Genomic DNA, 27494 nt, shown 5'->3' with positions numbered 1-27494 from the left:
TTTCTCCACTCAACATTATGGTTTTGAAAATTGTTCACGCTTAAGTGCGATAATTCATCCTTTTTTTTTTTAAACCAGTATTTCACACATCTTAACAATATTGAGTCTTCCTATCCATGACCATGGCGTAGCTCTCCATTTACTCAAGCCTTTGTTTACCTCTTTCAGTAATTTTTGTAATTTCCTTCGTAAAATCTTGCATTTCTTTCATTAGACGTATTCCTAGATACCTTTTTTGTTGCTCTTGTCAAACGCTCCTTATCTTAACCCCTCTTTCACACTGTCGCTCGAGAGTCTGCCAATATTAAGGGGTAGAAAGAAGTGACTTAACTATGTCTGATAATATTCTAACTCTCCGCGGTCCAAACGCCTCCAACTAATTTCTGACCATTGCTGTTCCCGTAGCTCCAACTGCAAGAATCCGTGCTGAAAGGGCGCTGAAAATATCTCAACTGCGCGCGAGGCGGAGCCGGTACGTGCTGACGTCAAGGGCACGCAACACCTTAGGGGCCGGGGGAGGGCGGGGCCAGCAGGGGGACCTGCTGCTGAAAGAGCAGCGCCCCGGGCCGGGGCCATGGCGAAGCTGCTGAGCTGCGTCCTAGGCCCCCGGCTCTACAAGATCTACCGGGAAAGGGACTCTGAAAGGGCCCCGTCCAGCGTCCCTGGGACTCCAACTTCAGTCACTAACCCCCCTTCCAGCTCCTGGGTGAGTCGAGTTCTCCCCTGGTTAAAAACATAGTATGGCCCAAACCCCTTTGCGGCCTTTGCTCCCCAGAAGCGCCCATTATTGGAGCCTGCTTGTCAAGCTAGTTTTCCGCAAAGTCTGCGCTCTTTGTGCTTCCTGGGTGAAAGTCACGCCTGTGGACTGGCCGCCTGCTGTATCGCTGTTGTCCAGTGCTTTCTCATTCCGACTGCCACTCCTTGCTTTTTTCCTCTCGCGACCCCTCAACCCTGCCCGTCGTGCTTCATGCCGGTCCCAATTGACTCTTAAGTCCTGGAAGAGACCCTGCGCGGATTCAGGAGCTGGATGATTTTGCCATCAAACTCTCGATTTCCTCTTACTCAGTGCCTCACCCGGTTCCGTTTATCTTCCCTGGCCTTGAATTTCAAAATGACTTCTTCAACATGTCATATGTCCGCTCTCCCCCACCCCACCCGCAGCCTACCTTGGAGACCCCAGGATCATTGCGTTTATGAAAACCTGGGTGGTGGTAGGCTGTGTCCCTAAATGTTCTCTTCCTTTTTTTCGGTAGTCTCAGATTATGTTCATTGTCCTCTACAAACTGCCCACCGCCAGCCACATTCTCTTCCTTAATCAGCCTACTCTTATTTCCGATGCTCTTCTTTCCCTCTTAAAGTTGTCGTGATGTCTTTCCTTCTCTACCCCTGTCCCCATACGCACACAACCCATTTGAAACTGGGTTGTGAAAAAGAGCAAAAGTCGTCCAATGCTGCTTTCACTTTTGCTTCCAAGTCCAGTGCCCTGTGTTTGTTCTTAGGGTCTGGAGTAGGAAATCAGCTTCTGAGTCAGGGTGGGGAAAAGGGGCTTCCTACAGAGCCAGAGATGTCCTAGGAGAGATGACTCTGGGGGCTAGAACCAGAGGTCACACATCAGGGCTTCTAAAAGGGAAGGTGGAGGACTTGTCAATGAGCAGCGTCCTTAATTCGGCCATCTGTTTTGGCAGGATACGTACTATCAGCCCCGTGCCCTCGAGAAACATGCCGACAGCATCCTGGCACTGGTATGTCTGCCCTGGCACCTGGGACTGCTGCATCTTTTCAGACCCAGCTGCCCTCCTGAACTTTCTCCTCTCCAGACTAGGAGAAGGCAGTGCCCCTGGGGGTGGGGGATGCTCTGGGCTCTGCAGCAGACATCAACACACACACACACACACACACACACACACACACACACAGATAGCTCTCAAGCGCACATACTTGGTACTCTCCTTTGGCATGTGCACTGCTTTCTCTGGGGCAGCCTGAGCCATGAGGAAGCCGCGTTTACTCTTGGGACCATCCGCAGGTGCGGAGTCCTGCAGTCCTGAGTGACCTGTCCTCCCTGGCAAGTAGCCTCTTTGGCTGCAGAGACAGCTGTTCTCTCTGGCAAGGTTCCCATGGTGACATTTGTGCATCTCTTGGGGACCAGGCCAGGGGCTGTCCTGAGCAGGGCTGATTGAAAAGGCTCAATTAACTTGAGTAGAAAGAGAGACTGGCCTTTAAATGTGATGAAATTATGTCCAGAGATGATTAGAGGAAGAAACTAGAAGCTGTACCTAGTTTTCCAAGCCTCCGTTATTCTCTAACACACTGCCTTCAACAAATAATTGAGCACCTACTGTGTGCATGGTGTCATGCACAGAATAGGTACTTGATACGATATCCCTCAGGTTATCCACTTTGCTCAGAGCCAAGGCCTGGAAATGGCAGACCCGTGTGTGTGTGTGTGTGTGTGTGTCTGTGTGTCTGTGTGTGTGTGTGTGTATTGATTGCTTGTCCCTGTCTCTCTGCTACAGGCTTCAGTCTTCTGGTCCATCTCTTACTACTCCTCTCCCTTCGCCTTCTTCTACTTATACAGGAAAGGTCAGTGTGGTTTCAAAGGTGGTGGGACAGGAAACGGGCAGGTCATTGGCAGCTGAGCCAGTCCCCTGATGAGGAAAGGGGACCTGTGATGAGGATGGCTTGGCTTCCCTCTTCCATCAGGCATCTTCTTCCTCTGAGGGTGTGGCTGTCCCCAAAAGAGGGTGTGGGGGGGGTGTTGGGGCTGAACTGCAAAGACGAGCTGAGGGGCAGTGGGGAAAGCTTCTCATATAATCCCTCTCCCCCACCAGGTTACTTGAGTTTGTCCAAAGTGGTGCCATTTTCTCACTATGCTGGGACACTGCTTCTACTGCTGGCAGGAGTGGCCTGCCTCCGAGGTAGGTGGAGAGGGAGACTGGTTTGGATCTATCCATCACTGAGTAAATATTCATTAAGTACCTTTGCAAATACAGTTTGGTGCTGGGCCCTGAAGGGAAGTAATTAATGGCCGAGACATGATCTTTTCCTTAAAGGGGTTGAGTTGTAAATATGAACAGATAATTAGCAGAAAGGTTTGCTATTATCTAAAAAAGATGCATATACCCTACAACAGTTCCACATATATCCATGTGTATGTTTGTATTAATCCTTAAGTGGACTCCATGGCCCCTAATAGCAGGATGGATAAATACGTTAGAGGTTATAGTCCTACAACAGAACACCAGAGAGCAAGGCAGATGAACAAGCCAGAGTTACACTCAGCTACACAGATGAATCTCACAGATATAACGTTTTTGGGGTTTTTTGGGCTGCGTTGGGTCTTTGTTGCTGCGCGCGGGCTTTCTCTAGTTGCAGAGAGCGGGGGCTACTCTTCATTGCGGTGCGCAGGCTTTTCATTGCGGTGGCTTCTCTTGTTGCGGAGCACGGGCTCTAGGCGAGCGGGCTTCAGTAGTTGCAGCGGCATGCAGGCTCAGTAGCTGCGGTGCATGGGCTTAGTTGCTCCACGGCATGTGGGATCTTCCCGGACCAGGGCTTGAACCTGTGTCCCCTGCATTGGCAGGCGGATTCTTAACCAGTGCGCCACCAGGGAAGTCCCCCACAGATATAATGTTGAATGAAAGAAGCTGAACACCAAATAATTTATGCAGTATGTTTCCATTTACATAAAGTTCAAAAGGGATGCATATATAAGTGGCAAAACACTAAAGAAAAACAGTCTTGGTTATCTTGAAAGTCAGGAGAGAGATAACCTGGGAGGGGGAGGGAACAGGCTGGGGAGGACTCCTGGTGGGAGGTGGCTTTGTTCTCTTTCTTGACCTGGGTGATCGGCACATGAATGTTTGTATTCTTTAAACTGAATGTATGTTTTATGTACATATGTTATTATCTCACAATTTAAAAAATGAAGAGACAAACCAAATCAGTGCCCTCTGGCGGGGGCACTTGAAGAAAACCAGGTGAGGGGGATGCCTAAGAAGGGAGTGGTGGGGTCAGGAGCTGGACGGCTGCCGTTGGGTCCAGTTCGGGGTGAGGACCTTCTGCCCGTTCTGCCTCCTGACCACCATGGGGCTGGGCTCCCTGCTCAGAGAGGCCCTCCCTGACCACCCTATCTGCAAGTCGCTCCCACTCCTCAGTTTTGTCTTAATTTTAAATTTTATTTATTTTTAATTTGGGGGAGAAATTAAGTACAGAAAAGTCCGTAAAACAAAATATCAGAAAGAACTAAAATGCTTATGTTTTGTGCTACTGCTTCAAATACCTTTTGTCAGTAAAATACTAAAGCATTACAGAGTTGGCGTTCCCATTGGAATCTTCCTCAGCCCCATGTTTCTCTTTCCCCAGAAGTAACCATTGTCGTCTGGTGTGTTTTTTTCCCCTAGTCCATATTTTTATACTTTTACAAAATATAGACCTCATTCCATCACATCTAAGCTGCTATGAGTTGTAAATGCGTACCGATTTCAGAATTTTCAAATGTGAAAAAAAATATGAATCTTAGAATCTGTGCAATATGATAAGTATAGACAAAATATAGCATTTTGGGGGGTGCATTTTACATTTTTAGCCCAAATGACATCCAAATCACTGTGCAGCTTGTTTCATTCTCAGTATTGTTTGGGGGCTCTACCCTTGATGATACATAGCATTCTAGTTCATTCTGGTTTTATTTTCTTTATAGCCCTTATCCCTCTGAAATTTTCTTGTTTACTCATTTATTGTCTTTCTCCGGCCCCACCCCATCCCCAACCAAAATGCCAGCTCTTTGAGGGCCGGGACCTGTGTGTCTCGTCTCCTGCTGTCTCTCCCATGTCGGAACAGTGCCTGGCGCATGACACCTGTCGGGTTAGTGGTAGCAGAGAAGTCAGGGCTTGAGATTCCTCAGCAGTGAAGGGAGAGCAGATGCGATCGCTGAGGGGCCAAGCAAAGAGAGAAAAGAGCTCAGTGTTGAGAATGACTTTCAATTCAGAGAGAGAAGGAGAAGGGAGGCAGGGGAGGAGCAGCCCAGGAATTGGAAGGAGGCAAAGATGGACCCAGGAAACAGGAGAAAGGAATCTTGACGGACGGGAAGAGTGCTGGGCGGCACAGTTAAAAGAGAATGGGGGGACTTCCCTGGTGGCACAGTGGTTAAGAATCCGCCTGCCAAGGCAGGGGACACAGGTTCGATCCCTGGTCCGGGAAGATCCCACATGCCGCAGAGCAACTAAGCCCCTGTGCCACAGCTACTGAGCCTGTGTGCCACAACTACTGAAGCCTGCCCGCCTAGAGCCCGTGCTCCGCAACAAGAGAAGCCACCTCAATGAGAAGCCTGCATACCTCAACAAAGAGTAGCCCCCGCTCGCCGCAGCTAGAGAAAGCCCGCACGCAGCAACGAAGACCCAACTCAGCAAAAAATAAACAAATAAATTTACTAAAAAAAAAAAAAAAGAGAGAGAGAGAGAATGAGGACAGGAAGGGGACTCGGATGCAGTGAGTGAGGAAGTAATTATGGGGCAAGAGCAAGAGCTGTGAAGCCAGATGCAAGGAGTTAGAATATGCAGAAAAGAGATGGAAAGGTAGCATTGGAGAAGGGAGGAGGGAAAAGCAGAGAAACCCAGTGTTAGCAAGAGTGAAGCCTGAGGGCACGTGACAGTGTTTTAAGACTGGGAAGAATGAACATTCTGGAGGGTGGAAGGTCTATAGTCTAGGAAGAAACAAACTGGAGAAGTTAGGGAGGGGAAGAATGCCCTTGCCGGCCACTGGATATGGAGGAGGGGCGTCGGTTCAGGTCTCCTATTTCCCCAGATCCGGGGCCCTCTGTTCCTTTTCCTCTCACTTCTTGCCCATCTCGGATTCTCTTCCTGAAACTTACTTGTCTTGCTTCCCAGTTTTCCTAACACAGTTTCCTATCCTCTCTCCACCAGGCATCGGCCGCTGGACCAACCCCCAGTACCGGCAGTTCATCACCATCTTGGAGGCAACACACAGGAACCGGTCCGCAGAAAACAAGGTGAGACCCTCAACTGCCTCCCCAGAGCACCGGCCCAGCTTCTGCCTGAGCAGGGAGATGTGTTTTGCCACCCGCCACACTGGGCGTTTGCTTGCACATTGCTGGATCCCTTCTCCCCTCCACAAGGGAACTGTCCGCCTGAGGAATTTTTCCTCCCTACCACTTCTGGTGGAATATTCCACTAGAATAATCCTCCACCCTCCATCTGCAAGAATTGCCTAGATGTGGAAACATTCCACAGTGTTTCTTAGAAGGAGGTTTCCTCTCTATCACAACAGCTCATTCTGTAAATGTTTGTTTATTTTTGCTGTGTGCATTGAACACTGTGCTAGTTTTGTTCAGGGATGGGACAAGACAGGCAGGTATGTCCACCCTTGTGCCCAAGAGCACAGTGTGGTGCCAGGAGGGAGAAAGGCTAGGGCAGAGTGTCCTTGGAGTTGTGCCAGCCCAGCCAGTACTAGAGTGTGATTATCTTTGAGAAGGGGCTTTGGGGCCTTATAAAGCTCTTTCCTGTTACACAGGGGTTTCTGGGATCAAACAGCTCTGACCAGCATCATCGTATTGCTGGTTGCTCCACACCACCACTTATGGAGCTGTGTAAAGACATTCCACCATGCCGCTGTCTGACGCATTTTGCATGCACCCTTTCTAATCCTCACAGCAATGGCATGAGGTGGCATTAGTACCCTTATTTATATGTCTGAGGAAACAGAGGCAAAAAGAGGTTACAAGACCCAAGCATAGTCACAGAGCAAGGAAGTGACTAAGCCTGTGTTTGGGTCCAGGTCCGAACAGAGCTTGCCTAAAATTTGCTTCCCTTCATTTTGTTTTGTTTTGCCATTTACATTTTTGTAGAATTTTTCTATTGCTCTCTCTTAGTCCAGTTATTTTTGTAAATGTCAAAAAAAAAATTGTCTGTGACAGAAAATAAAAACCTATTCTCAAAGCGCTGGGAGCTCTGGGGGCGGGGGAAGAAATCAGCAGAGTGGAAGACACAGCTCTCCACTGCCCTCAAAAAGCATGTGGACTGACTCGGTGGGGTAACCGGAGGCACAGATGGTCTGGGTGGCATCAGTAGCCCATGGCTGCAGGAGTCGAGGGAAGGGAGGTGCCCATGAGGATGGAACAGTCAGAGAGGCCTTGATTCAAGTGGTGGCCCAGGTGCAAAGGGGCTACCGTGGGTGTGACTTCCCTCCTTCCCTCTCACCAGACATTTTGATCCTTCAAGATAGAATCATGTAAAGGACCCAGGTGGGGAAGGGAGCGTGACCAGCCAACAGGCTCCCCACCTCCTCCCTCAGAAGCTCCAGCACCTCCAGCCACCCCTCCTGGGGGTGAGTCAGTCTTAGATTTTAGAAAAGCGAAGAGTGTTAGGTTCCTCTTCTGGATGAGGGCAAACAGGCCAGAGTTGATACCTGAGAGGCCATACTCTCTAGCCTGACTTTTCTGGCCCCAGCAGAACTTTCCATCTGCGAACCGGAGGGTGTTGACCTCTGCTTGTCTCCCCATGATGGGTGGGGGCCGGTCCCCTGGATGGTGGGAGTGTTGAGGGTGGGTAGGTGGGCATCCCCACAACTCCCCTTTTCATCCCCTCCCCCATCTCTCTCTGCCCACCACAGAGGCAGCTCGCCAACTACAACTTTGACTTCAGGAGCTGGCCAGTCGACTTCCACTGGGAAGAACCCAGCAGCCGGTGAGGCCCCAGTTCTTTCGCTCCATCCCTGCTCTGTCCCCCACCTCCACCCCTTCTCGGGGTCCAGTGCCTGCCATCCAGCGCCATCTCCTCATTCCTACACCCCACCAGCCTACGGACCTCAGACATCCAGCTTGCTGCTCCTGACCCCATCCTCCCCTGCATCTTTCCATTCCTCAGGAAGGAGTCCCGGGGGGGGCCTTCCCGCTGGGGTGTGGCCCTGCTCCGCCCAGAGCCCCTGCACCGGGGGACTGCAGACACCTTCCTCAACCGAGTCAAGAAGCTGCCTTGTCAGATCACCAGGTGGGAAGCAGCAGGGAAGAGAGGCCAGCTGGGGTGGAGGGAACATAGGGTGCAGGCTCCAGGACAGGGTGCTCCATTGTAAGATGACTGGCATTTATTGGGCTTAGTGCCATGTACATTGTATTATTTGTAGCAAAGTATTTAGTTTTTATCCACATCTGTGTGTGAAAAAAAGAGGTTCAGAGAGATCCATAATCTCACAGGTGGTGCCTGAAGAGCTGGGATATTAACACAGTTCTGTCTGACACAACAGCTCTTTCAGTGAGGCTGAGAGGGAAGGGTGAGGTTATGGGTGGGGAGGGGACACACAGCCTTAGCCGCAGCAGGGTCTGGTGGCAGCTGCAGCCCTATCCTGGCCCCGCTGCTCCTTGGTTTTTCCACTTTGAGGCAGCTCCAACTTCTGCGTCCGTGAACAACCTGCCTCATAGGGTTGGTGAGATTTAACATATTCTGAAGGGCTTCCACCTTGCCTGGGTGCCTGAGAGCATGAGGTAAAACCTAAGTAAATCGTGGATGTGGGTACTGATGATGTCTGAAGCAACAACAGTGACCACAGCGGTGCGGCCAGTGTGGGAATTTTCTGTTGCTGGGGGCTAGGAGGCAGGTTGGAGGACACCAAGGAAGTGGATGGACTTAGTGGTCAGTTGTTGACTGTGTGCTGATTGATCAGAGGGGCGAGCCAAGTTTGAGGTTTTGAGGGGGGATGCTGGACAGGGTTGTACAATGTTGTTCTGGGGACAAATCCTACTTCGGGATTAACTGGAAGTGGTTAACCATCTTTTTCAGGAATAGCACCTATCACATCTCTTTTTTCGATTTATTTATTGATTTATTGATTTTTGGCTGCGTTGGGTCTTCGTTGCTGCGCGTGGGCTTTCTCTAGTTGCGGAGAGCGGGGGCTACTCTTTGTTGTGGTGCGCGGGCTGCTCATTGTGGTGGCTTCTCTTGTTGCAGAGCACGGGCTCTAGGCACATGGGCTTCAGTAGTTGTGGCGCACGGGCCCTAGAGCACAGGCTCAGTAGTTACGGCGCATGGGCTTAGTTGCTCCACAGCATGTGGGATCTTCCCAGACCAGGGCTCGAACCCGTGTCCCCTGCATTGACAGGTGGATTCTTAACCCCTGCGCCACCAGGGAAGCCCCCTACCGCATCTTATGTGTCTAGATTAGTATATTTGTGCAAGAAATATTTATTAAGCCCCAGAGTACTCTGTGCGAGGCTCTTGGCACCTACTACATGGCAGATACCGGGCATATCGCAATGAACAGTATTATTTATTTGGGGACTTTAATAAATACATTAACAGAATCATAATTGTTAATTACCTTGCTTTTACTTGTCATATCAGTATACAGAAAGTATTATCTCATAAAACTTTCAATCTTAATATGTGCATATATGTGTACTAGGCCACAATATAAAGTATTTTAAAAAGGTTGCAGTAAAAAAAGTTTGCAAAGGGAGGGACTTCCCTGGCGGTCCAGTGGTTAGGACTGCACACTTCCACTGCCGAGGGCATGGGTTCAATCCCTGGTCAGGGAACTAAGATCCCGCAAGCCACGTGGCGCAGCCAAAAAACAAACAAACAAAAGTTTGAAAAATTGGTGCATATATTGTTTCGTTAAGTCCTGAAAGAGGCAAACGAAGCTGTGAAGGTCAAAGGTGAAGCAGGCCCCAGAGTCTCTGAGTGCTTGGGTTGGGATGGTCCCTGGGCTCCACTGTGTTGGAGGTTCATTAACCCCGTGTTCCCCACAGCTATCTGGTGGCACACACCCTGGGGCGCCGGATGCTGTATCCGGGCTCTGTGTACCTGCTCCAGAAGGCCCTCATGCCTGTGCTGCTGCAGGGGCAGGCCCGGCTGGTGGAAGAGGTAAGGCTCCCCTGCCCATGACCCACCCCCCCCACAGCCCTTCTTCCCCCACCCAGGAATGTGGCCTCCTGTCCCTCCAACTTGGCCATTGCATCTCCCCCACTCAGTGTAACGGGCGCCGGGCAAAGCTGCAGGCCTGCGACGGCAATGAGATTGACACCATGTTTGTGGACCGGCGAGGGAGAGCTGAGCCCCAGGGACAGAAGCTGGTGAGAGGGCACAGGGAGCCCAAAGGTAGAGTGTGGGGAGGGCAGTGGAGGTTCTAGAGATCTCAGTTCTACAGCAGCCCTAAGGAAGCACAGTGGGGATAATCCCATCTCCCAGCTCCACCCTAAAGACCTCTTGATGTAGGAAATCCCTGTGATAGGGAAATAGATGAAGGAGTTGACACGCAAGGACCAAAAAGTCATCATCGTAATAGTTACCACTTAGCACTTACCACAGGCAGGGCATATGTTTGAGCCTCACAACAGCCCTGTAAGATAGGTACCATTTATATTAGCCCATTTTACAGATGATGAAACAGAGGCACAGAATAGCTTTTCCAGATCACACAGTTAGTGAGTGGGAGAGCTGGGATTTGAGCCCAGGCAGCCTGGCTCTAAAATCTCCTGTGCCCATGAAGCAGCCCTGGAAAGAGCACTAAGCCAGCAGCGCTGGGTGCTGGGTTCTAGTCCCAGCTCTGCCCAGATGCTCTGAGGGTCTACCCAAGCCCCACCATCCCTGAGCTTTGGCTTGGGGCACCAATAGCGTTTATCTGACCATAATTCTGGAGCCCGAGAGGGAGAGGGAAAGTGATTGGCATACCACACGAAAGAAACAGTCACAGAAAAAATGGACCCCAAAACTAGAAAGGAAAAATAAATCCATAATCCCATTCCTGAGGGATGGCCACCTGGTAGTCTTCCAAGGAAGAATGGACACTGTGCTGGGGGGTTGAGCATTTCAAGTTGGATCATTCCTCTTCCTCTGAGGGCCCAGTTTGCTAAGCATTTGCATCCACTTTGCCTCTCACTTTATGGACTTCTCTCTCCTTGGAGAGAACAGGAAACGCGCCCTTTCCTCTTTCCTACAAATCTCCCACAGGGTGCCCTCCCTGCCGCTAGTGGGATTTTTGGTCCCAACTTGGCTCCTTCCTGCTTCCCCTATAGGTGATCTGCTGTGAGGGGAACGCGGGCTTCTATGAAGTGGGCTGCGTCTCCACACCTCTGGAAGGTAGGCCCATGGCTCAGCCCTCTTAATCTCTGCCCCTTGGAATGGAATGTCCCCACCTTCCCACATGGCTATGACCTCCCAGGGCCTAACCACTTTCTCTGGGTGAGGTTTGAGACCCCTGCCTTTGGGGAAAAGTCTCCTCCCCATTGCTTTGCTAGCCTTGCATCCTTCCCCTAGGGCTGCGTCCCTAACCTTATTATGCTCTTTGTTCTGTTCCCCGGACCCAACAATCACATCTCTCTCCCTTCTGCTGCCTCAGAACCTTTTTGTCATCTTCCCATTCTGGGAAGGCTTGGAGTTCTTTGCCTCTGAGTTGGGTGTTTAGAACTCCAGTGTCCTTCTGCTCCTTCCCCCAGAGCTGGGGGCAGAGAGTGGTGGAGGCCGTGGTCCATGAGGTCCCAGCCCTTCTTCCCCCTGTGTTACAGCTGGATATTCAGTCCTGGGCTGGAATCATCCCGGCTTTGCTGGAAGCACGGTGAGACCTTCTCTGAAATCCCTTCTTTTTCTGAGTTATGGTCTGTCTCCCTCTGGTCAGCCACTGGCGTTAGGGAAAGGGGCTATATGTTTCTGTAGGGCCTCCCACTCACCTGTGACCTGGGCGCCAAGGGCAGGGAGCTGCAAGCCTCCTCCTCTCACACTGGGGGCTTGGCAGGAGGGGAGGCGGTGGATCTTGCTGTAAACGACTGGTTTCTAGAGGGAACAGCCCCTCCCACTGCCCTATTCTTTTTTTCTTTTTTTTTTTTTTTTAATGCCACTGACAGGCGTTTATTCTTCCATTAGAGAAGCACTCTGAATTGTCTGTTCAGAGCTGCAGTTCCGTCTTTGCTGTCTGTTGCAGTGTAGCTGCAGGAAGGGTCCATGCTGGGAGGTTGGGGGGTGATGGGCAAGTGGCCTTTTGTGCTGACCCATTCCTGCTTTTGCCCTTCTTCCTGCAGGGGGTGCCGTTCCCACAGAACGAGGCCAATGCCATGGATGTGGTGGTCCAGTTTGCCATCCACCGCCTGGGCTTCCAGCCCCAGGACATCATCATCTATGCCTGGTCCATCGGCGGTTTCACTGGTACCAGCCTCCCTCCTACCCCCCCTACTGTAGGCACATTCAAGCCATCTCTGTGTCCCCCCAGGAGAGGTGGGGAAATGCACTGGTGGCCCAGGAGTGGGGTGGAGGCTTCAAGGAGGAGAGGTGGGACGGAGGTGGGATCTCTGAGTGGGTCTGGAAGAAGCTCTCCTTTTCGTGTACACTTCACATTTCCTTCCACCCTTGTGCCCGATTATTAAAAGAAGTAGACCGGGGTCCTGGGGTGGGGACATCAGGGAGTAAATGTCTCCTCCGATATTGTCTTCAGTGCACTTCGTTGTTCTCTCTCCGTCCTCTCCGGGCAGAGCCCTGGCTGAGTGAAGTGAGGGGTTAAGGAGAGACCTGGGGCTCACTTAGTATGCAGGATGGGGTCAGCCTATAGGATCAGTGGGACAAGGGTAGGGGTGGTGGGCCTGCCCTTGGTCCTCACCCTTTTTCCCTGTCCTGGTACCAGCTACGTGGGCAGCCATGTCCTACCCAGACATTAGTGCCGTGATCCTGGATGCCTCCTTTGATGACCTGGTGCCCTTGGCCTTGAAGGTCATGCCAGACAGCTGGAGTGAGTGCAGCTCCCAGGCTTGCCCTTCAGGAAAGAGGTGGGCTGGAACTGGGAGATGTTCTAACTGGAGATGGTTCCCCTTTCTGTGGGTGGGGAGTAGGTCACCCCATTGTTGAGAAGCAGGAGGACTCCCCTGTCTGGGGACCTCAGTTTTCTATCTCCGTGAACAGTGGGGACCTTGGGGTTGAGCAGGGGCTTTGTCTCTGCTGTCCTTTCACATTTCTCTCACTCTAGGGGGCCTGGTGACCAGGACTGTGAGGCAGCATCTCAATCTAAACAACGCAGAGCAACTGTGCAGGTGAGGGCAGGCCAATGTCTAGCGTATAACATCCTTCCCCCACCTCACCCCCCGTAGAGATGCTGCTGGGTGTTCAAATGCTGAAATTAGTACCAAAGTACAAGTACAAGCCACTGCCCCACATTTCCTGAGTGACCCTGCCACCACCACAGCAGGCCCAACCCCTCCCAGCTTCCCTGGGACCCTGGACCTTCTCATGATCTGGCAACCAGTCGGTTCATGCCTGGCACAGCAGGGACCTCCCAGCAAGGCCTGACTTTGAGCAATGCCTATTCTTAAGTATTCTGACTCTCACCCCTGGGTGAAGGGCTAGCCCAGGGGGCCCTGCTGTAGCAGGGGTAAGAATGCAGCCAGTGCAGGGGTGGGGTGGCCAGTTGTCACCTATCTCCCCCTCTGAGCTCTCCCTGCCCACTATGCTGTCCTCTGAAGGTACCAGGGCCCTGTGCTGCTGATCCGCAGAACCAAGGATGAGATCATCACTACCACGTGAGTGCCTGGGAACTTCTGCCCTCCTGGATCCCAGAGACAGCCAGGGAGTTGCCCCTCCTCCCTCTGCCCACCAGAAAACCAGGTATCCAGAACCTTCCTCCCCAACCTCCAGCCCCTCCAGTGTACATTCTTCTCACCCCCAGGGTTCCTGAGGACATCATGTCTAACCGAGGCAATGACCTCCTGCTGAAGCTCCTGCAGCATCGGTGAGAGCCAGGGTGTGTGTACGCACATACGCACATATGTGTGTGTACTGACACCAGCGCGGGGCGAGGGGGGAGAAGGTTCGGGGATGAGGAGTGAAGAGAACTGGGTCCTGACCTCTTGTCCCGGCACTCCCTCCATAGGTATCCCCGTGTGATGGCAGAGGAGGGTCTTCAAGTGGTGAGGCAGTGGCTGGAGGCCTCCTCACAGCTGGAGGAAGGTGAAAGGGGATCTGGTGAGGGCTTTGGTTGGGGGCCTGGCAAAACCAGGTTGCTGATGGGCACTCCTCTCTCTCCATGACCAGCCTCGATTTACAGCCGATGGGAGGTGGAGGAGGACTGGTGCCTGTCCGTCCTCCACTCCTACCAGGCAGAACATGGGCCTGAATTCCCCTGGAGCGTGGGTAAGGAGTCCTGGGGCAGGAGAAGGGGTTGGGAAGAGCCCAGGAAGGGGGTGAATATCCAGATGCGTGGCCCGTGTTTGAGCACCTCCTCTCTGCAGGGGAGGACATGAGTCCAGAAGGAAGGCGGCAGCTGGCTTTGTTTCTGGTGAGCTAAGGGGTGGGAAGCAGGAAGAGGGTGCCTGAATGGCCAGGGGGCACATGTGGGGCTTGGGGACAGGGGTACCCTGTAAGCACTGGAAGTAGCAGCTTTTGTAGAGTGGGTAGTGGGTTCGGAGGGTGTCTGTGTTCTGCACCCAACCTGTCCCGCCCTCTCCCCTCAGGCTCAGAAGCATCTGCACAATTTCGAAGCCACACACTGTACCCCACTCCCGACCCAGAACTTCCAGATGCCCTGGCACCTCTAGGGACCACACTGGGACTCATTCTGGAAGAATGGATGGGAGGAGACACGAGGAAGGACCCTATTACTTGTTATTCTCTGTTTATTTTGCTGTTTATAGTTTGTGGCAAGTGGGGGAACCATCCCCCTTCTCACTGTTCCTCTTGCACGTTTCCCCTCATCCATCCAGCAGTACCTAACCTTCCCCAACACACTCCCTGCATTAAATGAATGGATTATTCCTAATAATTAATAAAAGTATTTTTTCTACTGGCTGGCTAATTTTGTGACTTCCCAGGTGTCCAGGAAGCCAGGGTTGGGAGTGGGGAGAGTCGAAGCTCCAAAGGGCTGGGCTTTGAGAAACCCCAACTCCAGACAGCCAGTTTAACCCTCCCCATCTCTGCTGTCGCCTCAGGCAATAGCACGAGCTATCCTTGTGCAATGGGTCCCCAATCCTCACCCTTCCCTGGCATGCCTAGTACTATCACCACTGTGCAGCCTCCCTGGTGCCTGCCTAGGCCTTCCTGCATACAACCAGCCCAGGAGACCAAGGTTGCCTCCTATTGCTCACAACTCATGGGCTTTGTTGTTTACAAAGTACTTTCTAGCTCCTGATTTTCACCTACTCAGCAATTCTACAGATTTCCAGGTCCAGCCTGCATGGTCTCACCATCAGTACTTCCAGTTTTCCTTGCTTAGCTCTTGCTCTTTCCGTGGGGAGTGAGGAATGGCCTGCTCCCCATGTCTTATGCAGCAAACCCTGCACACCCTCCTCACCATGTCAAGTCTCTCTCCTCACACCCTCTTTGCAATTCAACAACACAGGGCCTGCCAGGGACCAAGGAGCAGGTGCCAAGGACTCAGGTCTTCCCAGAGCCATACTTTGCCTTTCTGGACAGCTGTTAGAATATTCTTAGTTTGAACCTGAGGAAATTGGTTCCCAATAACTTCCATTCTATTTCCAATCCTTGGACCTCACAGAACAGAATGAGTCCCTTTCCCACCCATCAGTTTGTTACCTGGCCACCTTCTTCCCTTGGAAACCTCTTTTCCAGATGAAATACCCCTAGGTTTACCACCCTGGGTGAACCATTTTGAACAAGATACTTAAGGTGGACAGTATTCTGAGGTCCTGGATACAGCCTCTGGTTAATTTCAGTGTCTCCTCCAACCTCAAAGCACAAAGCACCCCTGCAATCCCTGGGGCAGAGGCTGTCTGCCCTAACCAGCTCAGCAGCTCCTTAAAGGGAGATATACTGAGTCTCCACTGAAAGGAGTGATCTGAGACTTGTCAGTTGACATGATGCCTCCTATTTGGGGTTAGAAGAGAAGAGGTGACCACAGCTCCAGAATGCTCCACCTTTAGCAAATACTGGAGAGCTGATACTGGCACCCCTCTCCTCTGTCCTGCCCTAGGGAGCAAACAGGGTGGGAAGTGTGGAGCGTGAAGCTGTGGGGCCAGCTGCATGATTCTGAACCTTGCCTTCCAGAGCCATCAGGACAGTTAGCCCCCTGGAAACCAAGTCTTTGTTCAGCTAAGGGAACCTCCTTAAATGCAAACACGGGGTGCCCCACATCTCACACCCTAGACACAAAGGACTCCCTCTTCCTGGCCATGGCCATTAGGGACTCTGTTGACCTGCCTCTACAACCACATCTCCCTCCCCCTTCTCCCTGCACATACTATAGAGAACAGTGGATGCCATGAGGGGTGCTTGGATACCTGAAGTGGGTGGGGAGAAGTGAGGCTCAACATTTGAATTCTGGACCACGCCACCAAGGAGTCTCAGTCTACCCCCTCAGATTACTCCCTATCTGATAAGGCTCACAGCAGCTGTGTTTTCAGAACCACCCCCACCCCAGGGTGGGACCAGCTCCCCATCCACTCCTCACCCTATTTATCAGGTTTCTAGCAGTCTCGGGAGAAGACCAGCTGAGATGCAGATACCACATCCGCTGAGGCTCTGGCTCTTGCTGTAGTGGGCACCAGGTGAGGCCTGGACACCCAGGCATCCCAGAGTTGCTAGGCAAACTGGGAGAGGGGATGGAGGCTGGGGAAAAGGAGAGCTAGCAACTGGACAGGAAACCTGGGAAGAAGAGGTGGGCCCCGGGCTGGGCCACCCTTTATCTTGCCATGTCTCATTGGCCCAGGCTCCGCCCTGCGCTGCTCCCAGTGTGAGGTGCTGGAGTCGGCTCTGAACTGAGTGTCTGGGTTGAGGGTTTGCTCCATGTCCCCGGGAGGGGCATGTGTTTCCCGCACTGTCACAAGTGAATGAGGGCCCCGAGGGTGAAAGGCTCCAGAGAGTGGGGGGCCCAGGAGTCGGGGATAGCCAGGTCCCTATCCATCCATCCATCCAATCACCAAGCCTTCCCAGCTCCCTCAAGAGCCCAGTCATTCATTTTTTCATTCATTTCTATTCTGATTAAAGATCCCCTCTGTAGTTCCTCTCCAGACCGCTCTGTCGCGGCCACTCCCCTAACAGAACCTCGCTTTCGCCCGGCCCAATCATCCATAGCTCCGCCCCTCGTTCTCCCCGATTCTTTCCTCTAATTGCAGCGTTCTGTCCTAAGGCCCGACCTGCTTTGTTTGGCAATTTGGCTGCTTACCCTCAGGTATCCCTTGTCCGGGGGGAGGGGCCCTCAGCGTGGATTTCTCCAGCCGCTGTTGTCACCATGACGACTATTGCAAAGCCCCGCCTCTTCACCCCAGGAAAGCCTCCAAGGAGCCCGTCACCATGACAACGAACTCTAGCGGCTCTGCGCGCGCAGAAGCCGCGCCCTGCCTCGTGGACGGGGGAGGAGCGAAACGAAACAAGGGCGGGATTAATGACCCTAAGGCCACTCCCTCTCTGAAGAAGGCCCAGCCCAGCTCCGAAATAACCACTCGCCTGTTCGCACTTGCTACGCCCTGGGCCCCTGATTGCCGTAGCTCCACCGCAAGTCCTCCCGGACCTCTCAGGGCGACCCCTTAAGGGAGGCCAGCCTCAGCCACCCATAACGCCCTTGGCCTTTTCGTTGCGCTTATATTCGAGAGAGGGAGTCAAAGGGCGCTGTGAAATTCCCTTCTGCCTCTCCTTTGCTCTCTTTGCTTCAAAAGCAGCCCCCGCTGTCTAATTGTTTTCGTCTATCACTTTGTCACTCATTCAACCAACATTTATATCGGTCCCAGGTGCTCCTCCCCAGTTCTCCATTACTCTTGACTTTTCTCTAAAATAATTCTCTTATTTTTATCATCCCAAGGCTCTTGGGGTGCGCGCAGTGGCGTGTGTTTTCCTCTCGTATTTCTTCTTTCGCGTCCGCCTTTCTTGGCGTGTCTCCGTCAGTTTCTTCCCATCTTCCGCATCAGCACCCCGAGACCGGATGATTCTTGGATAGCGTTGGGACCACCGCAGGGAACCCTCGGGCAGGGCCCGGCCCCAAATCTTCAGACTGGAAGTTGGAGCAGGTGGTGGGTTCCTGGAAGCCGAGGACTTCCCCTAGCCCACCAACCCTTAAAGCAAAAAACCTGTGTCTCTCACAGAGAGACGGACCTGGCGAGATGCAGACGGAGCAGGCATGGTGGGCCCAGCAGGCCCCCGGCGGGGGAAGTGGATGGGGCGCCTGGAGCCAGTCCGCGGCCGCTCATTGGTTGCTGTGTGGTCTCCAGAATCCGGGTGTGGGGAGGGATGTTAGCACCACAGTGCCACGTTCCGGGGAAGCCGCCTAGTGCTCTCTGGGTGTCTGACAGGGCCGGATGCCTGAGTCCCGACGCCGGGCGCGCCCTCCCCAGCCGCCCGGCCGAGAGCTGAGCTTGGGCTGGGGGCCGCCCTCGCGTCTTTCCAAAATCTCTGAGGTGCAGCCAGGCGCGGAGAGCGAGCACACAGCGCCGGAGCCTGTGGGCGCCGGAGATCAGACCCACCGACCTGCAGCTGAGCTGAGGCGGGGCCGGAAAAGGGGGGCGTAGGGAAAGGCTCTGACTTCCCGGAACCCACAGGGCGCACTGGGCTGAGTACGGTCATTAGCGACTCAGGTGTCCTCGCTTTTGGATTTCTGACACGTTTTTCTCATCTTGAAAAATGGTGTCACAATCACCCCCTTTTGCAAGCCTATCCCCCTTCCCTCACCTCACATTCAGTCTAAGTCCAAATCTGTCCAGTCTTTCTTCTAAATGCAGCTCAGATTCATTCACTTCGCGGCTTCCCTCTCTTCTGCTAGACCAGGCCGCCATCTTGTGACTGGGCTTAGGAATAGCTTCCTAAGTAGTTTTCTGGCCTAAGAGATCTTTTACAAACAGAAATTGATCTCGTTACTGCTCTGATGAAACCCCTTGGGTCAGTAGTTTCCACTGCCCAAGTTCTCCCCGGAAGCACTCTGCCCGCGTTCCCCGCCCCTCCCCCCTTCATTGTCCGTTGACTTGTCTCCGGTACTAGATTGTGTACTCTGTGAGGGTAGGGACTTTGTGCAATATTGTATCCCTAACACCTGATGCAGTGATTTAATGAATGCCTGTTGAATTAATATGAAAGAAGTTTCCCCTCTCATTCCCCTGTTGCTGGGTCCTTGTCCCCAAGCCAGTATGTTAGACCCCAGAATGACCGTGGGTGAGGACACTCTGTCCTTCTGGCTGTTCAGGCCCTGATTTCCACCCCAAAAGGATGTTGCCTCTCCCCTTCGTCTTCGCCAACTTCTCTTCCACCAATATAAGGCCAAACTGGAGGCTGGTGGGCAGTCATGCACGTTATGGCAGGCCCTGCAGGTAGCCGGAATCCGGGCCCCCCTCAAGCCCTGTACATGGTCCTCTTAATAATGCTGGTCGTGATGAGCTTGGCGTTTGGTAAGTGGCTCTAAGGGGTCAGAAGGGTCTCCTATCCTGCTGGATAGGGAAACCCTGGATAGATGTCTGGTACATCTGCCAAGGAGATTCAGATAAACCCAGGCAGGAGGAAAGATGGGATGGGTGGGCTTGGTGGGATAATGCCTGGGGACTGATAATGTACTGATGTTCACTCTGAGGGAGATTTCTGGTGATTACCCCAGGGCTGTCTCACTCAACAGCAGTGACCTGAATGGAGATACTAAAGGGAACCTCTTAGAATCTGAGGATAATACAGAATAGGGAGGGTTGGGAGAACATGCCAGATGACAGCCTCAGGATCCACAGCGTAGAACAAGGCTGAATCCAGCCTGATAACCTCACTTGGCTGCAAAGCACCATCGACACAGAAACAAGATCCAAAGTGTCTGCTAAGCATCTGCCTTACACCAAGTGCTCTGCTGGGTCTGGGGACTCATTAACATGTGGTCTGGGCCTGGGATCAGAGGAGGAAGGAGATGAATATGCATGCAGTTGGGGAGGGCTTTGGTGGACAAAGTTTAATATAAGTCTGTTCAGTGAGAGAACCACCAAACAAAGAATGTGGCCTTGGGCTGCTTGAAGTCTCCTGTCTACACAAAGCTGAGATTCTTCCTGTCCTGTGATGATGCACTCTGATGTTTTCACTTCTGAACATTATAGATTAAGAAAGCATATTCAAAAGAGTCTGGGGGTTGGGTGGGGACAGTGAAACCAAGTCACAGAGGAAGAACTGTCCTAACAGGACTGCCAAAAGTTGGAATGGGCTGCCTTGGCCTAACCTTTAAAGTTAGAGGCTTGTAGAGTGCTGGGCACGTTAGCCCCTTAAATATATGAATAAATGAATGAATGAATGAGTTCCTCATTTCAGGAGGTAAAAGAGCAGAGAATGGAGATTTTTATTGAGAACTAAAGCTTCTGATGTTAGATTAAGCCAGATGGTTCATTAAAGAATTGGTGATTTTATGGTTTTCTGAGATGGGGAGGTAGGAGGGAACAGTGGGATTGGCCAGTCTGGGAATTAGGTGGGTTTGGGGTCAGTGCTTCTCTGTATTCTAGGTGAGTTTGAGCATTATGATCAAGAACCCCTTCATCAGATTCATTTAAACAAATACCTAAGCTGCTATCGATGCCTCTTGGAGACCAAGGAGTTGGGATGCCTTCTAGGATCTGACATCTGCCTCACCCCGAAGGGCAGCAGCTGCATGACACTGCTCATAAAGAACAGTAAGCTGCCTTCTCCCTTTCGTCGTGGGCCCAGCCCATTCCCAAACTGAGTCTCTACCAGCCTTCTAAGCTGCACCCTAATTCTGGTTCCCACAACTCTAAGACACTGTTCCACCACTCTCTCTCTTTCCTTTCCTTTAGAGCCACTCCCCATCTCCACTTCCACTCCCCTCCCCTTCTCGGCTAACCCTCCTCATAGCACCCAGCCTTGTAGGGGACCCTGGAGATCACCAAATCTACTGGCCTTTCTTCAGGCTGCCTTCTCCCCATCTGTCAGCAGTAGTTCCTGCCAGCACCACTCTTCTCCTACATCTTCCACTGCTTCTTTCCAGTCTCCTTCACTGAGTCTTGCCTTTAACTGAGTCTTCACTAAGTCTCGACCCTTAACAGTTCACGTTCCCCAAAGTTTGGTCCTTAGCTCTCCTCCTCTTTACTCTCCCAGAGGATTTTATCTGCTTCCTTGGCTTCACCCAGCAGGCACATACTGCATCCTCCTAAAACTGAATGTTAGGCCAAACTGTAATGTCAAATTGCCCTCTGGATATCTCCACCTCATTTTCAACTTGCTGGAAATTGACTACATTCCCTGTTCCTCAAGCCTGCTCTTCCACCTGATCCCTCACCTTTTTCAATAATAAACACATAACACAGACTATGTACCCGGCACTGTTCTAAGCACTTACAACCCTCCAAGGTAGGCATTGTTATCCCCATTTTACAGATGTGGAAACAGAGGTGCAGAGAGGTCAGTACCTTGCACAAATCTCCTAGAGGCTGAGCCACAGTTTGTGGTGGTTCCAGAGATGGTGCTCTTGACAACTGCTGTACAAAGCTGCCTTCATTCAAATCCTTTCATTATACTTTTTAAAACAGCTGATGCATAAATGTGGTTCCACATCAGAGTATTCAAGAAAAGTCTCCCTCCCACTCCTGGCCCAATTCACCCAGCTCTCAGGCATGAATAACATAAAACCATTTTTTAAATTGCCTTTATTATCCTTTCTGTGATCTTTTGTGCACATCCCACCCTATACAAATATGCTGTTTACTCCTTTTCACCTCTTTTTTTTCCTCCACAAACAGTACCATACTACTGTAGCACTGTTCTGCACTTGTTTTTTAAACTTAACGGTTATGGGAACTTGATGTTTCCATATCAGTTTGTAACCAGCTTCCTTGTCCTGCTGCATGGTATTCCACGGCATGGGCATGTCAGAGTTGATTTATCCATCCCCCTACTGATGGACCTTTAGGTTGCTTCTAAGTTTTCACTCTCTCAAGCAGGGCAGCAGTGAACATCCCCGTACATGGGCACAAAGATTTCCCCGCTCTCATATATACAATAGCAGCAGAGATATCCTCTTCTACTTTTCTTAATATAAATTTATTTATATTTTATTTATTTATTTTCAGCTGCATTGGGTCTTTGTTGCTGCCCGAGGGCTTTCTCTAGTTGCTGCGAGCGGGGGCTACTCTTCGTAGCGGTGCGCGGGCTTCTCATTGCAGTGGCTTCTCTTGTTGCGGAGCATGGGCTCTAGGGTGTGCCGGCTTCAACAGTTGTGGCTCGTGGTCTCCAGAGCACAGGCTCAGCAGTTGTGGTGCAGCGCACGGGCTTTGTTGCTCCATGGCATGTGGGATCTTCCTGGACCAGGGATCGAACCCATGTCCCCTGCATTGGCAGGCGGATTCTTAACCACTGTGCCACCAGGGAAGTCCCTCATCTTCTCTTACTTTTGATCCACAAAATAAACGACAAACACCTCCTGTCTGCAATCTGACCTCCAATACATCTCCCAACTTTTTCTTACATGGTCCCGCCTGAAGTGCTGGTTCTCCTCACTTTGCTCCACAAGTCCCAATTCACCCCATTCCAACTGTCACTGTATCTCAAATGGCTCTTTCCCACCAACCTTCCCTGGGAAACTTCCACAGAGTTCATGGCTGGTGACTCCCTGGCACTCCCTGGCCTGTCCAGTTCCAGGAATTGTTGCATTTTGGGGGTCCAGGGCAGGGTGTGGGGGCAGTGATGGCAAGTCCATGTGGGGTGAGGGGATGGGAGGGTGAGGGGCTTTACCTGGGAACTCTGTGTCACTGATTGCTGCCGTCCCTCCCCAGACAGTGGTTCGGAGATCATGGTGAGTGACTGCCGCAGCAAGGAGCAGATGAGTGATTGCTCGTACACCCACACTTCTCCAGTGCTGGGCTTCTGGATATTCTCTCGATGCTGCTTCCGGAATTTCTGCAATAACCCTCAGAACAGAATAAAATATGGTCCTTAGAACTTCTGTAGAGACCTCTGGAGTAAAAACCTGCCAATTTCCAGCCATCCTCCTGATTTCCACCTGGGGGCAGCCAGAACAACGTCCGGCCCCACCCACCAGCCCTCCCTGCCGCCCTCAGCAGCAGTTACTGGACCCCAGTCCTATCTGCCTCTTGGTTGACGCCCCTCAACACCCCTATTCCCACTCTGCCCCTTCCCCAGGCTCCCTCTCCAGAATTCTCTGGAGTTTTCCTTCCAGTCCTCAGTCTGACATCTTTCCTCCTGTCTGTTCCCACTGCAAGGATGCCCCTTTACCCTGCTTTGCTTCTTTTCCCACCACAGTCCTCTCTTGTCCCAAGTCCCCAGCTGTTCCTCCAAAATAAATAGATGTACCAACTGTTTGATTTGTCTCTCTCTTCTGGTGGATGTGGAGGCTGAGGGAGGTGGTACTGCCTGAGTGCCCCATCAGGGGCAGGTAAGTGGCTCCCAGCTCTGCAGAGCTCTGCTCCTGCCCTGCCCCACTGTCTCTGATTCAGCTCTCAGCACAAAGAGGTGAAGAGGAACTGCAAGCCCTCCTATGTTGAGACCAGAAGGGTAGTGGGCATCCTCAGAAGTGCTGTCAGACCCAGAGCTGGATGGGGACTGGTAGGGAGGTTCATGGGGGTGTGTTGGTAGGAGTGGAGGTGTAAAAGAACCAGTCCCAGGGAGGAGAGGGTGGGGAAGGAGCTCTGTGAAGAGATGCAAGGCCTAGTGACCTCTCTGATTCCCGGCTTAACTTCCCTTTTCAAGGACCATGGTAAGTTACTCAATTTCGGGCCTTGGGTTTCTCACCCTCTGAGGCTGTCTTCCAGTTTGACTTGCTGGAGCCGTGTATGCCTGGGCCTTTGACTTACGCTGAAGTCAGAGGTCATGGGGTAAAGTGGGGCGGCAAGAGAGGGACACAGTGGCTTGTACCTCTCTTTGTACCTCCAACTGCTTCCTGACCTAGAAACAAATGTTGGTTTCTCCCACCAGAGCACAAGCTGTTAAAGGGGCCACAAAAATCTGTTAACATACATGCAAAATGTTGTGTAGGAAGTGTATGCTGTGTGATGTCGTTTCTATCAAGCACACAGACAAAATTCAGGACAGTGGCTACCCCTGTATTTTAGGAGGGTCTAGGAGGGTGCATGAAGGCAGCTTTGGGTGCTGATAAAGGCCTTTATGCTAACTCAGGGAGTGGTAACACAGGTGTGTAGTTTACAAAAACCCACCTTATGGTGCGCAAACATCTGTACGGCCAAAAAGGTTTAAAACTAAATAGACCAAAATCTGTGTTTATGTTTGCCTCTAAGGCATGTCTATTTTTGAGCCCATTAACTTCTGTGTGCACACATTGACATTCTCTCAATCCTGAGGCACTATCCCTACTTGACAGGTGACCAAAGTTCGGCACAGAGACCAACTTACTCAAGTGGCAGAGGAGCTGGGACTGGGCCTCCCAGCCACAGAGCTGCACTACTTTTCAGAAAAAGGTTTCATAATCCCAGCACTGGGTTGTGAGATTCGGAAGGGTGGACACCTGGCTGTACTCATCTGTAAGTCTCGGTGCTTAATACTGGGCCTGGCTCAGAGCAGTGTGTCCAGTGTTTACTGAACATACGGGGAAGGTTGCTTTCTGCATACTTGCAGTTTTTCTAAATATTAAAATGAAAGACCCTACTACTGCAGCCCCACCTGTGTGCTCTCTGTACTCTCCCACCCCCTCCACCTAGGCCCTCACAGAGGGGGTCCTGGGTCCCAGGATCCTGAAAAGAACTGAGAATAGGCAGGAACGCAGGTGCCTCAGCTCCAGGTAACTCTGAGATGCAGACCTGTGCCCTTTGGTTTGCTCTTGAGTTTTCGTGGTTGAGTGTCTCCTCCTTTCTTATGTGGAAAAACCTGACATCACCCGGGTTTAACTTTCTAGGTTTTGTAGGGTATGTTTAAGGCTGGCAGGAGTCACAATCCTCATACTTTGATCTCTAGCTGAGCAGAGGGTGGGATGGATGTGGGCTCTTCGCAGCAGGCCATGAGGAACCACAAAGGCCAAGTGGAGTGGGCAGGGCTCTGCAATGCTGTTTGAACCCCACGCCCAGTTAACTTTCTTTAACCTGTTTACACCTGCCCACACCTGAGCCTGACCCCATAAACAATGTGACACAGACTTAGCCCAGTTTGTTTATTGTGGAGGGAAACTGGGGAATGTGGAGCAGAGGACAGATCCTCTCCTCTCCCTGGGAATCTGTGCAAGTGGGTGTCAGGACTCAGGGATGTGGAGCGGGGCTGTGGAAGCCAAAGATGGGGACAAGAGATGAGAGAAGGCAGCAGGAGACCAGGCGGGAGTGAGGGTGGTGGAGACAGTGAGGTAGGAACACCAGAGTGCCCAGTCAGGAAATCTGCACAAAGTCCGCCTCTCACCCTTCTTGATGCAAGTTCAGTCTGGCACAAGGTTTGAGAGACAGGTGTAGGAGTGGAAATAGCCAGATTGAGAGGGGATCAGGAAGATGGGGGGTGGGGGGGGATGATCCCACTCAGATGATGGGAAAGGGATGAGGAAACCACTGTGCCTTTCCCAGGTCGGCCTAGGCAGAATTCACATTTGAGATTATTTTCTAGGTGGACGAAGGGCACTGGGTGCAGCGCCAACTGCTTTTTGGGGAGGAAACTAAACCAAACCCATATAGACGATGAAAGTACAAAGGAAAGGAAGACTGAGAACTCACAGACCAGAGAGTGTGAGTGTTCTGAGAGGGCAGTACATGATGCTGGGGTGTCAGGGGAGAGACGCTGGACCAGAGTGAAATCTGGGAAGGGTAAGACATCACAGCCTAGACCAGGGAAGAACCAAAAGTCCTGAATTGTTGAGGAACCAGTATATGCGGCGCAGGTCAGCAATGGACAAACTCAGATTCAGGGGCAGGACAGCCAGGGGGTCCAGGCCTTCAGAAGGCTCCTTCCCAGCATGGAAGCTGGGTAGGGGCAGTGAGAGGTTCAGGGCTTGGTAGAACCACTGGATCTGGAACTCAGACAGGGGCAGGGCCAGGGACCCCTCAGGGGGCTCAGGGAGGGAGCTCTGGAGCTGGGGGCTGTACCAGGAGTTGCAGTAATCATACTGGCAGCACTGGGCGTAGTACCAGTACTCTGAGAGGTAGGTGGGGCGTTTTTCTTGGCACTGGTAAGACTTGTGCTGTCCACAGCCTCGGATTAAGAAGCGAACCTTGGTATCTGGAAGAGAGGGGACAGCTAACAACCCTTGCTGCCTCCCCTAGTCCCCAAACCTGGCACCCCTTTCACAGACTCTGCGATCCCTCACCCAGACCCAATTCCTATCCCAGACTCCTTCAGAAAGGGCCAGAAAAATTAGTTTAACTGGCTCCACAGAACCCCAGACCCCTCCCCTTCCAGGATCCTCCATCTCCTTAGACCTCAGGCCCCAAGCAGCCTTCATCTACAAGAGACCAAGCCATGGCTGCCCTACCAGTAGCCCCTTCCTGGGACTTGACTCACTATGAAAGATGCTGATCACCATGCACGGGGATGAGCTGCTGATAGTGCACTTCTCCGAGCCTGAAACGCATCCTATAGTAGGATCTTCTAAGAGGCAGAGGTGGCAGGTCCGGACTTCAGGAACAGGAGCTGGGGAGGTGGAAGACAGGAGGAATGGCCGTGTCGGCTCACTCCAAGTTCCCTGCCCTGCAGGGAGCCCGCTCATCCAGAGCCACCCCCTCCCTGGACTCAGTCACCCCTCCTTCCCTGCCCCGTGTCCCACTTACCCTTTCCCACTGTGAAGCCCATCATGACCAGCACACCTACAAACATATGGGCCTTCATCACGGAATTCTGGGGAGAGGGGAAGTCCCTCAGGGGTGCTCTGAAACCCCACCTTCCTGTGACCATGCTCCTTGAGCCTGAACTGCAGGGTGGTTTTGACAGGCAGAGTCTGGGCAGGAGCTACTGCAGGTACAGAGCTATATTCCTGCCTGGGGGAGGAACCTATTAACTTGGCAGGAGGGACGTGTCCTCACCCACCAGGTCTGGTTCCTGAATGTGGGAGCAGTAGCCCAGACAGGGGCAATACCTGGGCCCCAGTCCAGCAGCCTACCTTTGTCCTGTGTGCCTTTCAAGGGTCCATGGATGTTTCCTTCTCTGGTACCATTTGCTATCCTTCCCACACAATAGGGTCAGTCCCTATTGTTCTGGGAGAAACCTTAGCCAGGAGCCCAGTGACCCCCATCCTTCTGAGATGGGCATGTCTCAGCTCCCCAGCAGGGGGCAGGCAGACACCACAAAACAGCAATTCTGGACCCTGCCCCCTCCTCTCCCCACCCCTTACAGTTCTCTTTATTTTGGGACCACTTTCCCTGTAAAACCCAAACTGTTGTTGATTACATTCCCTAGAGTATAAGCAGACAACCATAGGTGGCCCAAAAAGAATAAATATTTCTCTAGTCTCTGAAATCTGATTTTTCTGAGTCTTTTCCTTGTGATCTTTGCACATCCCCACACCCAATTCTAGAACTCTGCTTTACTAATAAAAACATCACCCAAATCCACTGGGCACAAATCTGTGCTGGATTTCAAGCTGAGGGGGGTGGGCGGGGCCAGGAGAGCTCCTGGGGTCCAGCACACCACTACCCTCCCTTCTCCAACCCCAAGCAC

General features: G+C 52.0%; 3 protein-coding genes across 8 annotated transcripts; 2 read left to right on the top strand and 1 right to left on the bottom strand.

Annotated features, from left to right (window-relative positions):
- The first annotated feature begins 523 nt into the window (after positions 1–523).
- ABHD16A (abhydrolase domain containing 16A, phospholipase) lies at positions 524–14766 on the top strand. Of its 3 annotated transcripts, XM_036870347.1 has the most exons (20): positions 524–706; positions 1686–1742; positions 2517–2583; positions 2832–2918; positions 5922–6007; positions 7627–7700; positions 7881–8003; positions 9758–9872; positions 9980–10081; positions 11024–11087; positions 11513–11562; positions 12023–12146; positions 12619–12723; positions 12958–13021; positions 13451–13507; positions 13654–13716; positions 13858–13934; positions 14019–14117; positions 14216–14262; positions 14438–14766. In XM_036870347.1, the coding sequence occupies exons 1-20, from the start codon at positions 575–577 to the stop codon at positions 14519–14521; spliced, it is 1677 nt and encodes a 558-aa protein (XP_036726242.1). In that variant the 5' UTR covers positions 524–574; the 3' UTR covers positions 14522–14766. The 3 variants fall into 3 exon arrangements, with proteins under 3 accessions (XP_036726242.1, XP_036726243.1, XP_036726244.1); XM_036870348.1 differs by lacking the exon at positions 1686–1742; XM_036870349.1 differs by lacking the exon at positions 12619–12723.
- A 4439-nt stretch (positions 14767–19205) lies between these two features.
- Positions 19206–23199, top strand: LY6G5C (lymphocyte antigen 6 family member G5C). The gene is made up of 3 exons (XM_036868214.1): positions 19206–19309; positions 20387–20554; positions 22670–23199. The coding sequence occupies exons 1-3, from the start codon at positions 19207–19209 to the stop codon at positions 22831–22833; spliced, it is 435 nt and encodes a 144-aa protein (XP_036724109.1). The 5' UTR covers position 19206; the 3' UTR covers positions 22834–23199.
- On the bottom strand, positions 22688–27397 carry LY6G5B (lymphocyte antigen 6 family member G5B). 4 transcript variants are annotated; one of them, XR_005021772.1, is made up of 5 exons: positions 26609–27397; positions 26343–26471; positions 25928–26060; positions 23212–23389; positions 22688–22804 (listed from the first exon to the last, which is right to left on the bottom strand). XR_005021772.1 is itself a non-coding variant. In XM_036868209.1 (4 exons), exons 1-4 carry the CDS (start codon positions 26730–26732, stop codon positions 23390–23392), a joined length of 453 nt encoding a protein of 150 aa, XP_036724104.1. In that variant the 5' UTR covers positions 26733–27397; the 3' UTR covers positions 23371–23389. The 4 variants fall into 4 exon arrangements, 2 of the variants coding, with proteins under 2 accessions (XP_036724104.1, XP_036724103.1); XR_005021771.1 differs by having other exon boundaries at positions 22693–22804; positions 23208–23389; XM_036868209.1 differs by lacking the exon at positions 22688–22804 and having other exon boundaries at positions 23371–23456.
- Between the last annotated feature and the right edge of the window lie 97 nt (positions 27398–27494).

Source organism: Balaenoptera musculus, chromosome 11 (genome assembly GCF_009873245.2).
Source record: "Balaenoptera musculus isolate JJ_BM4_2016_0621 chromosome 11, mBalMus1.pri.v3, whole genome shotgun sequence".
Lineage (NCBI taxonomy): Eukaryota > Metazoa > Chordata > Mammalia > Artiodactyla > Balaenopteridae > Balaenoptera > Balaenoptera musculus.
The sequence above is the reverse complement of the archived record's forward strand: the minus strand, read 5'-3'. Positions and strand labels throughout refer to the sequence as shown.